Genomic DNA, 13,293 nt, shown 5'->3' with positions numbered 1-13,293 from the left:
ACAGGGTTTCGCTGTGTAGCCCTGGCTGTCCTGGAACTCACTTTGTCGTCCTGGAACTCACTTTGTAGACCAGGCTGGCCTCGAACTCAGAAATCCGCCTGCCTCTGCCTCCCAAGTGCTTATTAAAGGTGTGTGCCACCACTGCCCGGCTTTTTTTTTTTTTTTAAGTTTATTTATTTTATGTATATGAGTACATTGTAGCTGTGCAGATGGTTGTAAGCCTTCATGTGGCTGTTGGGAACTGAATTTAGGACCCAGTCAACCTGCTCATTCTGGTCAGCCCTGCTCACTCAGTCCCTGCTTGCTCCGGCCCAAAGATTTATTTATTACTATACATAAGTACATTGTAGTTGTCTTCAGACACACCAGAAGAGGGCGTCAGATCTAATTATGGGTAGTTGTGAGCCACCATGTGGTTGCTGGGATTTGAACTCAGGACCTTTGGAAGAACAGTCAGTGCTCTTACCCTCTGACCCATCTCACCAGTCCCTCTAACCTTCAGTTTTAAAATCTAGAAACTGGGGGTAGGAGGGGCTGGAGAGTTCAGAAAAGCACTAGCTGCTCTCCCAGAGGGCTCAGGTTTGATTCCCAGCACCAATATGACAGACAGCTCACAACTGTATATAACTCCAACTCCAGGGGATCTAACACCCTTTTCTGGCTTCTACCAACATCAGGCACACATGTAGTGCAGGCAAAACACTAATACACAGTGGGCTCAATCCCCAGCACTGAGTAAAGCTAGTCATGGTGATGCATACCTGTAACTCGAGCACTCTGGGGGTAGAGGAAGGAGGATCAAGAAGAACAAGGTCATCCTTAGCTACATGGTGAGTTCAAAATAAGCTAGGGCTAGAGACTGCTTTAAAACAAACAAACAAACAAACAATTATATAAATACAAAGTAACAAAGGCTGGATGGGGCAACTGCAGAAAATGGTGATCCACAGAAGAGAAATAAAAGGGTCAACATTTATCAGTGGCAGGAATCGAAGACCAAAGATAGAGCACGCTGGAGCAGTGCACTTCAGTGTGATCTCTGGTTCCAGTCTATGAACTAGCAGCACACTGGTAACCAGTAATGCACAGTAATTCTGGAAATACAGCAACTTGGCAGAGTAGCTTTACATTGACTGAACATAACAACTAAAAAGTATGGGCTTATACTTTATAGGTGTTCATGTTTCCGTGGATGCGTGTTAAATCCAGGACCAGGGCTTTGCACTTATTAGGCAAGCATTCTACCACTGAACTGGCTACAAACTCCAGTCTCTCTGCTTTATATTCTATATTTAACTTTTCTTTTCTCTCTTTCTTCTTGAGACAGGGTCTCTCTACTATATAGCTCTACTTGTTCTGGAACTCACTATGTAGACCAGGCTAACCCTGAGCTACCAGAGAGATACTCTTGCTTCTTCTGTCCCCCGAGTGCTGTGATTAGAGGTGTATACCACCAACCCCAGCTTTATTTCACTTTTCAAATTAAAAACTAAATACATGGTTAATGAAAAATTAGAAATCAAAAGGACAAAACTGATATTTCATGTGCATACATGTAGATGACATGGATTAATGATGGGTGTATTTCCTTGGTCTCCACCTTTTAAAACAATTACTTACTTAAAAATCACTTTTTTAGCCAGCCGTGGTAGCACACGCCTTTAATCCCAGCACTCGGGAGGCAGAGGCAGAGGCAGGCGGATTTCTGAGTTCGAGGCCAGCCTGGTCTACAAAGTGAGTTCCAGGACAGCCAGGGCTATACAGAAAAACCCTGTCTCGAAAAAACCAAAAGAAAAAAAAAAAAAATCACCTTTTTTTTTTTTTTTTTTTCCTGTGGGAGGTAGGGTCGAGACAGGGTTTCTCTGTTTAGCCCAGGCTGGCCTCGAACTCAGAAATCCGCCTGCTTCTGCCTCTCAAGTGCTTGGATTAAAGGCATGTGCCACCACTGCCCGGCCATATTATTTATTTATGTATTTACTTACTTCTGTGTGTACATGCATAGAGCTCAGAGGAGATCTTATGAGAGTCAGTTCTTGCCTTCCACCACGTAGGCTCCAGAGACCAAACTCAGGTCATGAAGGTTGGCAATTAAGTGCCTTTACTTCCAGAGTCATCTCATTGTCCTCTATTTTTATTTCTTTAAATCTATCTATCTATTAGAGGCAGAGTCTCATTATGTTGCCCTGGCTGACCTTTTTTAGTCTGTGTGTATGTGTATATGTGAAAGTACATATATGCCATAGCATGTATATGAAGACAACTTTCGGGAGTTGCTTTTCTTTCCACCACGTGGGCCCTCAGAATAGAACTCAGGTTGTTAGGCTTAGTAGCAAGAGCCTTTATCCACTGAGAGACTTGTCACCCCATCTTTATTTCTTCTTCTTCTTCTTCTTCTATTATTATTATTATTATTATTATTATTATTATTATTATTGTTACTGCTGCTGCTGCTTCTGAGTAAGGGTCTCACTGCTGGTGGCCCCCAAAGTCACAAAAATCTGCCTGCTTCTCTGCCTCCCAAGTGTTGTGGTTAAAGGCATTCCCCACCACATCTAACCTCCACTGTTATTGTTAAATGTAAGCATTAATACTAAAAATAAAAGCAGCTTAAATCTGCCAACAGTAAATCACCAAAAAAATTTATGTAATTGTGGTATATCTTGTCAAGGAAATTATGTGTTATTGTAAATTATAATTATGAAGAATAAACACCAGCACAATGTTCATGACAATATTAAGTAAAAGCATAACTTAAAAGACTTGCAGAAATAGCACTGAAAACATTTATATAAAGTATGTACACATAAGTTAGAAACTCAAGAGGTATGTGCAGAAATAAACCAATTAATGTATTAGGGTGAGGACTATGTACAACTGCTTTGCTTTTTTAATGTGTAACTTTAAATCAGTGGTTCTCAGCTTTCCTAATGTTTTGACCCTTTAATACAGTTCCTCATGTTGTGGTGACCCCTCCAACCACAAAATTATTTTCATTGCTACTATTATGAATCATAATGTAAACATCTGTGCTTTCCAGTGGTCTTAGGTGACCATGGTGAAAGAGTTGTTTGACTCCTAAAAGGGTTGTGACCCACAGGTTGAGAATCACTGCTTTAAATTATAGGACCTGAGACATTTATGTAGCATTTGTCCTATTAAGACCACTGAGTGTCAGAGCTCCAATGGTCAGTCATCTTTCAATAATTCTGTACCACAGCTATATCTGTCACCTTATGCACCTTTTGGTAACTGGGATATGGATGTAAATAACTACTAGCTGTCTTTAACTTCTCCTCAGGGGATCAGAGGAGTACAGGCATCACAATCAGTCAGAGGTGATAGTTCTCAGGTTTGTTAAAATGATCAACTTCTGCTAACAGTGTGTGCTGGCTGGTCTTATGTCATCACAAGAGTTATCTGAATGGAGGGAACCTCAACTAAGGAAATGTCTCCATAAGATTCAGCTGTAAGGCATCCACCCCCCTTTAATTTAGGTGTTTCAAGACAGGGTTTCTCTGCATAACAGAGCCCTTGCTGTCCCAGACTCCCTTTGTAGACCAGGGGGGTAGCCTTGAATTCTCAGAGATCCATCTACCTCCCCAGTGCTGGGATTAGTCATGAGCTACTATTGCCGGGCCCCATAAGGCATTTTTGTAACTCGTGATTAATGGGAGAGGGTGTCATTTATTGTGAGTGGTGCTATCCTTGGACTGGTGGTCCTGGGCAAGCCGTGGGAAGCAAGCCAGTAAGCAGCATTCATCCATGGACTCTGCATCAGCTCCTGCCTCCAGGTTCCTGCCCTGTTTGAGTTCCTAACTTGACTTCCTTTGATGATGAACAGTGAAATGGAAGTGTAAGCCAATCCATTCCTCCCCACCTTGTGTTTTGGACACATGGTTTTATTGCAGAATTAGAAATCCTAAGACAGAGTTTCAAAACACTCTTTGTGTATTATTCAGAGAAAGGATGGGATAGTGTCTCAAAACAATGATACAGCTCCTGTTCTTGGAGAGTTTATAGTATTTTGTGATATAATTTACAAATTGCAACAAGAAGACAATTACTAACCAAAATATGAACTAGTATGAAAACCACATCCAAACTGAAGAAATAACATAACTGAATTAAAACAGCCTCCACAGGCTCATAGCTTAGTCACCAAGAAGTGGAACTGGTTAAGAATTAAAAAGAGGGGCTGGTGAGATGGCTCAGTGGGTAAGAGCACCCTACTGCTCTTCCAAAGGTGCAGAGTTCAAATCCCAGCAACCACATGGTGGCTCACAACCATCCTTAATAAGATCTGACTCCCTCTTCTGGAGTGTCTGAAGACAGCTACAGTGTACTTACATATAATAAATAAATCTTTAAAAAAAAAAAAAAAAAGAATTAAAAAGATTAGGAGGTGTGGCCTTTGTAGAGAAAATGTGTCACTAGGTATGGATGTTGAGGTTTAAAAAGCCCATGCTAGGCCCAGTTTTGGTCTGTCCATCTGTCTGTCTGTCCCTCCCTCTATTTCAAAAAACACAAAATAAAGTAAAATAAAATGGCAGCATAAGGGCTAGTCTACCTAAACTACTGTGGTATTCTATGTCCACAGATCTCATCTCATATAACCATACTAACTGTCCTTGGTTCACTGTCTTCAAGTTTAAGAAAAGGGAAGAGTGCCAAGAAACCTTCAGGAACATGCATCTACAGTAATGGCAGACAGGTCAAGATTGCAAGCATACAATGTACACACAGAATGCAACTACAGAATGTAGATCCAGAAGGACCATTCAGTACAGGAAATTATGTAAGAGATAATTCCCAGACATTTGGTAAAAGAGCCACTTTAAGCTGCCATACTCTACAGCCATTTTTTCCCCAGTGAACAGAAGTAAAAGTATATTTCTCATAATGTGTCTCCAAGGCAAGGCAAGGCAAGGCCTTGGAGTTGAGGAAGTTGGTTTCAAAAAGCATGAGTCTCAAATCCCTGACAGCTTTTGGTAACTTCTATGCTACATAAATATCTCTTATTAAGGTCAAAAGTCTAATAGAAGGACTGTGTGTGTGTGTGTGTGTGTGTGTGTGTGTGTGTGTGTGTAAAATGTTTTCTCCTTTATCATAAAATATTCCCCCACCCCCCAATACTGTTAGTCAAATAATCTTTGTTGTAACTAACCCTAACAATCTGGCTTCCAATGAAATCAAACGTAGAAAACGTGCTGGTCCCTGATGGGGCTGGACTGAATGTTATACTTGTACTTTGGCTAAGAAACACAATATTCTATCACATAAGCAAGGCAAAATGGAGAAATGTAAACCCTGTCTTCAGCTGCTGGGCCATGACAGGGCTACTTACATGGTTTCTGTCTTGGGATAACAGTAGTATCCTAAGGCTTTTCATACTTGAGCTTCTATCCAAAATGTCAATTGCTTTATCGAGATCATCTTGGTTTTTCAACAGGATGGAGAGCTACAACAACAGGACACAGAAAATCATACCAAATACAAATCCATTTCAATGCTTTAGTTTGCAAAACAAAAGCTAAAATATGTTTAGAGAGAAACAATCTCACTGGCTTCATTGGGGTTTTAAGAGATCTAGCGGAAATTATAAGGTTTTGTTTCCTCTTAATGTGAAGTAATTCCTAAAGAGATTTAGAGTTATCTATCTATCAGTCCTTCTCAATCTTTTTTTTTTTAAAGATCTATTTATTTATATTATGTATATAAGTACACTGTAGCTGTACAGATGGTTGTGAGCCATCATGTGGTTTCTGGGATTACTCAGGACCTTTGGAAAAGCAGTCAGTGCTCTTAACCATTGAGCCATCGCTCCAGCCTACTCAATCTTAAAACAGAGCCATCACTACAAAGATGTATGTCTTATGCCCATTTATAGTTTGTCCCCCATTCCCACTACCAATGCCAGGCAGCCAGCAGTGTATTTTCTATCTCTATAGATTTCTATTTTCTAAACTTTTAATATAAATGGAATCATAATATGTGTGTTATATGTATGCATGTCTTGGGTTTTTGTTTTGTTTTGTTTTGTTTTTTTTGAGACAGGGTATATGCAGTCTTGGCTGTCTTGAAACTTTACTTTGTAAACCAGGTTGGCCTTGAACTCAGAGAGCTTTCTGACTGCCTTCTGAGTGCTGGGATTAAAGTCATGCACTACCATGCCAAACCTCTTTGTTTTAAAAGTTTATTTTATAGCTGGGTGTGGTGGGGCACACCTTTAATCCCAGCACTCAGGAGGCAGAGGCAGGCAGATTTCTGAGTTCGAGTCCAGCCTGGTCTACAGAGTGAGTTCCAGGACAGCCAGGGCTATACAGAGAAAACCTGTCTTGGGAAAAAAAAAAAGTTTATTTTATGTGTGGTCCTGAGTGTATGTATATGTGTACCACATTCATGCAGGTGTCTGTAGAGACCAGAGAGTACATTGTATCCTTGAGAAATGGAGTTTTAGGTCATATGAGCTGCTTGATATGGGTGCTGGGAACCAAACCTGAGTCCTCTTCAAAAGCAAGTTCTCTTATCTGCTGAGTCACTCTATAGCCCCTTGATTAAATTCTTTATTTTTTTAAAAGAATATACTTAGTTTTTAAATAAATATGCATGTTTTGCCTGCATAAATGTAGGTGTACCATGTGTGTGCCTTGTGCTTATAGAGATCAGAAGGTGTCAGATCTCCTGAAACTAGAAACATGGAGAGTTGTGAGTTACCATGTGGTGCTAGGAACCAAATCTGCATCCCCTGCATAAGTAACAAGCGCTCTGAACCCCTGAGCCACGTTTCCAGACCCTCAGTTCAATTTTTAAAGCTTTAGTCTTAGGCCAGAGACAGTGGCACACACCTGTTACACCACCACTAAGAAGGCTGAAGTATGAGAATTACACACGTTTGAGGCCAGTCTGTCTTGGCAATATGATGTGCCATGGTCAGCCTGGGCTACAGATAGAGACTTTGTCCCAATAAAACAGCAACAACAATAAAAAGATTTTCACTTGTCTGATTTAGCTGTGCTACTGCCACGGAGATGCATCTTTATTTTTATAAATTATAAGTTAGTGATTTACTTACCAAGTTTGCCACATTTAAAAAATTTATTTAAAAAAGTTAAAGATCACTGGGTGGTTTGACGGCACATGCCACTTGTAATGCCAGTGCTTGAGAGGCAAAAGCAAAAAGACCATAATTGTAAGGTCAGAGTGGGCTACTTAGAAGGACCTTGTATAAAAAAAAAAAAAATAAGACCTTCAGCAACTAAGACCAGGTGTGAGTACATACCTATAATCCCAGCACAGAGGTGTCTGAAACAGGAAGATCAAGAGTTCAAAGATAACCTGGGCTTCATATTGAGACTGTCTAAATAAATAAATAAATACCTATAACACATATACACACACATCTCAGCAACCACCAATTTAGGGACTAAACTGTAGAGACATTTTCTAATTTGTTATCAAATATAAAACTACACAGTAAGAGGTTAAAGACGTGGTTCAGTGGTGAAGCACTTGGATGGAAGACTCACATCCATTGTCCCCAACACATTCCCTTTAACATACATGTTTTCTGTTACATAAACATAAATACATTGCCTTTCAGAGTAATAAAAACCACTAGCCTAAAGCAATCGTAGCCTTTCTTAAGAGCTGGAAAAATAAAGTCATCTTCAAAAAAATTTCTTCCTAGATAAACTATGGAACAGAAATAAGTAAGGACCGTTGAAGAAAGGCATGAAATAGTTAATCAATGTATTAGATAATAACTTGGGTTTTTGTTGTTGTTGTTGTTGTTTGGGGTTTTTTTTTTTTTTGAGGCAGGGGTTTCTCTGTCCTGGAACTCACTGTAGACCAGGCTGACCTCAAACTCAGAGATTTGCCTGTCTCTGCCTCCCAAGTGCTGGGATTAAGGGTATGTGCCACCACGCCTGGCTTAGATGCTAACTTTTGAAACAAGCTACAATCAGAATTAAACTCTAAAAGAATTTATGACCGTAGTAAATGATCTATCCCTTAGTTCCTTACACCGTCCCATCCTCTGCTAAAATTTCCACTTTTGTTAAGGCTGTGCTGAGGAAAACAACATCAGCAAAAATCTATTCCAAAAATATAAAGAAACAAACAAATAAAAAAAAGCCTTGGCTCTGGTACTATCTATATCTTATCCCACCATGGAATATCTGATCTATTTGTTACTGAATAAGGATGGTGAAAGTAGCTAAATAATCTCTCATATGGTAAATAAAAATCCCAAATTTTTGCAATTAATAAGAGGCTCCAGAAACAGAAAACTCTCAGATGGTATTAAAGAAACAGACTAACAAATTTTCAGGTAAAATATAAGAAAATGCACATGGCTGTCCTTCTTGGCCCTTCCCCACCCATCTCTCTTACCTCATTATTCATATAATGCAAATCAAGAGGCTGCCCAAAGACTGTTGTCACCTTGTGCTCCACATCTTCGTATCTCACAGGCCGGCTGAATGCTATAATTCTAAAAGGGAATAAGAATGTTGGTTAACTATATATTTAAATTTTAGAAACTATCTTAGTTACTGTACTACTGCTGTGAAGAGACACCATAGCCAAGCAACTTAGAAAAGAAAACATTTAGTTAGGGGCTTGCTAACAGTTTCAGAGGATGAGTCTAAGACCATCATGGTGGTGTGTGAACAGACAGACGTGGTACTGGAACAGTGTACCTCATCCATAAGCAGCAGACGGACACTGGGCCTGGCATGGGCTTTGGAAACCCCAAGCCCATTCCCAGTGACACACCTCCTCCAGCCTGTACCTCCTAAGTCTTCCCAAACAGCCCAATCAGAAATCAAACGTTCAAATACACAAGTCTATGGTAGCATGCATATTCACAGAAATAACCACAGAAAATAATTTTGCTGTCAAATTTGTCCTCTTGGACTGGAAATAAAGCTAAGTGATAGGGTAGTTGCCTTGACAAAAAAAAAAAATTAAATTCTTGCCCAAAATGGTGGTACATCCCTTTAATCCCAGCACTTGGAAGTCAGTAGCAGCAGCCTGGTCTACAGAGGCCAGACAGGACTGAATGGTGAAATATAAAAGTTCAGTTTGACCCTGTCTCAAAACCATAAACCTTCTAATGACAAAATAAATCATCAATGAAATTAAGCCATAAAAGTCAAAAAAAAAAACAATAAAGGCTGGGATTGATAAAAATAAATTAAATTTAAAAAAATTAGAAGGTATGGGGGTTAGAGAGACGGCTCTGTACTTAAGGGTACTACCTACTTTTCCAGTGGAACCAGGTTTGATTTCTAATGCACCAGGCACATAGTAGTATACAGGCACACATGTAGGCAAAACACCCAAACAAATAAAATAAAACAAAATATAATTTAATTTAAAAAATTAAAGTTGGGATTGGTGGCGCATGTGTTGGCTCAGTGGTTAAGAGCACAAGAAACCTCACAACTGTCTTTAGGTCCAGTTCCAGGGGTTCTGACACCCTCACAGACACACATGTAGGCAAAACACCAAAGAAAATCAAATAAAAAATTTTTTTAAAAAGCTGCATAGTGATGGCGTATTCCTTCAATCCCAGCACTTGGGAGGCAGAGACAGGTAGATCTGTTAGTTTGAGGCCAGCCTGGTCTACAGAGTTAGTTCTAGGACAAGCAAGGCTACACAGAGAAACCCTGTCTTGGGGAGTTTGGGGAGAAGGCTGAGGCAGGAGGATCCCAGTCCTAGGTTGGCCTGGGATACAAAGTTGGTTCAATGTCTGCCTGAGTTATACTGTGAAAAATTATGCCAATTTCCATTCCCTTGAAAAAAAGAAAGAATTGAAGGGAAAAAATCAAAAAGAAAAAGACTATCTCTCGAGCCTCAGTATAAGGGAATGTCCACCCCAGCTTTGGGAAGCACCAAGCTCAGAGGTAAGTTTTTCTGCATCAAGTCTGGCTGTGAGACAGTCAGTCACCCTAAACTGCTTCAAAGTCTGGTTATGATCAGAAACTGTGGCTTTTCAGAGCTAAGAAGAGCCAAGCCGCGGCCATTGACCTGACTAACAGACTGAGGAAATGCTGGATTGTGTCTTACTACTAAGTTTTTCGGAGGGAACCAGTCATCCTCTCTGCCCTCTTACAGGATAGTCAAGGTCCTCCACTACTAAACTGGAACTTCATTAGTGTGAGTGCCTGGACAAATGGACAAGTCACTGCTTCTTTCACTTTTTCTGTAAATTCCAAATCGACACAGGCCTTCATTTATAAGAGACGATTCCATAGTTAAGAGCACTGCTGCTCTTCCAGAAGCCCTAGTTTGTCTCTCCCAGCACCCACATAGCAGCTAACATCCCAGTTCCAGCTCCAGGGGATTCAGTGCTCTCCTCTGGCCTTCTCAGGTACCTGGCACACAGGTAATGCACAGATATACATGCAGGCAAACAGGGACACATACGAGATTTAAAACAAGAAAAGATATTAACACTAAGGAAAGTCTACAGTGACCCTCTTTACAAAATCCTAAAGAATGAAATACATGAGACTAGAGAGATCTGGTACAGAACAGCTCAAGTCTGGCTCTTTTGGCACTGCTAGCTCTCTCAAGCCCTCAGTTCTACATATAGCACACAAACTGCAAAATCCCATGGTTCTTGAAAACAACTTGGTGGGCAAAAAAAAAAAAAAAAGGTAGATTTTCAAAACCTTGATAGCAACATTCTGCAGCTCAGGCTTCAGAAAGCCATTCCTGCCTGACTACCTTAAATACTTGTGGTTTCTCTCTGGCAGCTTCTGTGAAATCAAACACATACACTTTCACAGTTTAAGTCTACTCACTGAAACTGCATATCACTTTGGGAACAGGGAATTCAGGAGACCATAACTGCATAATTAAGCTCCAACACAATTGAGCTTTTGATTCCATATCTACTTCTGAAAAGCCTCTGGTGCTCTAAGTTTCTTCATTCCTCAAAAACTGTCAGGCCAGAAACTAAAAAGTACCAAGGATGAAGTGGCAGCTTAACTTCCTTGCTACGGTTGGGACACAGGATATACAACTGGGAACAGCTCTGCTCTTCCCTCCTCTAGGTTTAGAATAGCCCTAGACCTCACAGCAGCAGCAGGACCCGGGCTCTGCAGAATTACATTTCCACAGTACTTTCACTAGGAAGCTCTTCCAACCTTGTACATTTCTCTGAGAATGGGTCATTTTGAAGGAGAACAGCCACTATCCATCTCCTTTGGAGCTGATTTCCAAGTGGGTTGAAATGCATCAGCTGCAGAAAACTCAGAATAAAGAAAAGAAAAGGAGTAGAGGTACTGGGCACCTACAGCAGGACTCTGTGACCTTGTGGAAAGCTGTTTATGCCTCTGTGGTGGTCCAAATGAGAATGCCCCCTACAGGCTCATGTTTGAATACTGGATCCCCACTGGTAGAATTGTATGGGGGGAAATTAGGAAGTGTGGCCTTGTTGGAGGAGCTGTGCCACAGAGGGAGGGCTTTGAGGTTTAAAAGTCTCCCACCATTTCCAGTTACTCTCTCCACCTCCTACTTGAGTCACGATGTGAGCTCTTAGTGACTGCTCTAACCATGCCTTTGCTTCCCTGTCACGGACTCGAATCTTCTGAAACTTTTATAACAGCCTCCATCATGGTGTTTTATTACAGTAGCAGACAAGAAACTAAGGAAACACACAAAGGGAAGGAGAGGAGGTACGGGAAGGAGCAGCAGGGCGTGTGATGACCCTGAGAGCAAGTATAGGTGAGCAGAGGCCACACCAACAACACAGGGCCCTAAATGCTCCTTGATGAGCAGAGAATTAAGTAGAATCACATTTTTCTTACTGAGAATTTCTACCTTGGCATTTTGCAAAATAATTATAACTAAAACATTAACAAGAAACGTGAATTAAAAAGAGAAAGGAAGTCTTATTACTAAAGGTAGTTTTCTGAGCTCAGTGCTTTCCCAGGACTTCAGCATACATTAACACTGAAGGCAGCTTACCGTCTCTCCCCATTGTGTTCAAACTTGATTCTGACGTCACTCTGCCAAAAGGAGTAACAAATAGGTTAGCGAGTTCTCTGAAGTTTCCCATAAGTCATGAATAGCCCTTTAGGCATTGGGCAAACATTACCATTAATAAAACACCTAATGGCTCCTGTTCCAGATTCTCCACTCAGAAAGACTACTTATTCTTTCCTTCAAACTTGAAAATTCTGCTTTAATTTTCCCCTCTTTTTTCCTTCAAAACATTTTCATATGAAATATTCTGATCATGTTTTCCCCTCCTCCAATTCCTCCCAGAACCTCCCCCACCCAACCAACCTTTTGTTTTTTTCTCACTCTTTCAAAAACAAACAGAAACCACTATGGTGGTTTAAACCAAAATAGCTCCCACAGACTCATATGTTCAAATACTAGTTAATAGAAGTCTTTAGGGATGGTTAGGGGGTATGGCCTTGTTGAAGGAGGTCTGTCACTTGGGGTGGGGGGTGAGTGAGGTTTCAAATGGCCATGTCAGGGCCAGTATCTTTCTCTCTCTCTCTTCCTCTCCCTCTCCCCCTCTGGTGTCTGTCTGTGTGTCTGTGTATCTGTCTGTCTCTGACTTCTGCCTAAGGATGAGGATATAACTCTCAGCTACTGCTCTAGTACGATTGTCTGCTTTCCACTATTGATGATCATGGACTAACCCTCTGAAACTGTAAGCAAACCAATTAAATGCTTTCTTCATTTCTAAAAATGTTTTGTTTTGTTTTTATTTTTCGAGGCAGGGTTTTTCTGTGTAGCCCTTGCTATCCGAAAACTCGATTGTAGACCAAGATTATCTTGAACTCAGAGACCTGTCTTCCTCTACCTTCCAAGTGCTGGGAAAAGCATGTGCTACCACCACCCAGCAATTGCTTCTCTGTAAGAGTTGCCCTGGTTACATATGATGTCTCTTCATGGCATTAGAACATTAAGACATCAACAAAAACACAAAACTAAAAATTAAAACAAACAAGAGTTCATTTTGTGTTAGACAACTACTCCTGGGCATAGGGCCTGCCCTGGAGTGAGGTAGATATTCCTAATGGCACTCCAACAGAAAGAAATTGATTTCACTTTGCCAACAGGTATCAGATGCAAACAACTTCTCAGGGGTGGAACCCATGTCCACACCCCCCCCCCTTAGGGCTAAAGACCATTATTTTCTAATAATGTGTTATAGTCTTTACATTCTAATGTGTTACAACAATTTAATTCAGAGACAACAAAACCCACTCTTTTAAGATTTATGTTTTATTGCTAGGCAGTGGTGGTGCACGCCTTTAATCCCAG

At 40.7% G+C, this 13,293-nt stretch overlaps 1 protein-coding gene across 2 annotated transcripts in view; it reads right to left on the bottom strand.

Annotated features, from left to right (window-relative positions):
- Positions 1-13,293, bottom strand: part of Map3k3 (mitogen-activated protein kinase kinase kinase 3) — a 67,645-nt gene that overhangs the window by 28,038 nt on the left and 26,314 nt on the right. For both annotated transcript variants that reach the window (XM_021212155.2, XM_029545924.1), the window contains exons 3-5: positions 11,980-12,020; positions 8,392-8,491; positions 5,345-5,458 (exon numbers count right to left, since the gene is read on the bottom strand). In XM_021212155.2, coding sequence (XP_021067814.1) covers positions 5,345-5,458; positions 8,392-8,491; positions 11,980-12,020 — 255 coding nt within the window. The remainder of the gene's footprint in view (positions 1-5,344; positions 5,459-8,391; positions 8,492-11,979; positions 12,021-13,293) is intronic.

This window comes from Mus pahari, chromosome 14, assembly GCF_900095145.1.
Source record: "Mus pahari chromosome 14, PAHARI_EIJ_v1.1, whole genome shotgun sequence".
Lineage (NCBI taxonomy): Eukaryota > Metazoa > Chordata > Mammalia > Rodentia > Muridae > Mus > Mus pahari.
Note: the sequence above shows the minus strand (reverse complement) of the source record. Positions and strands in the feature narration are given on the sequence as shown.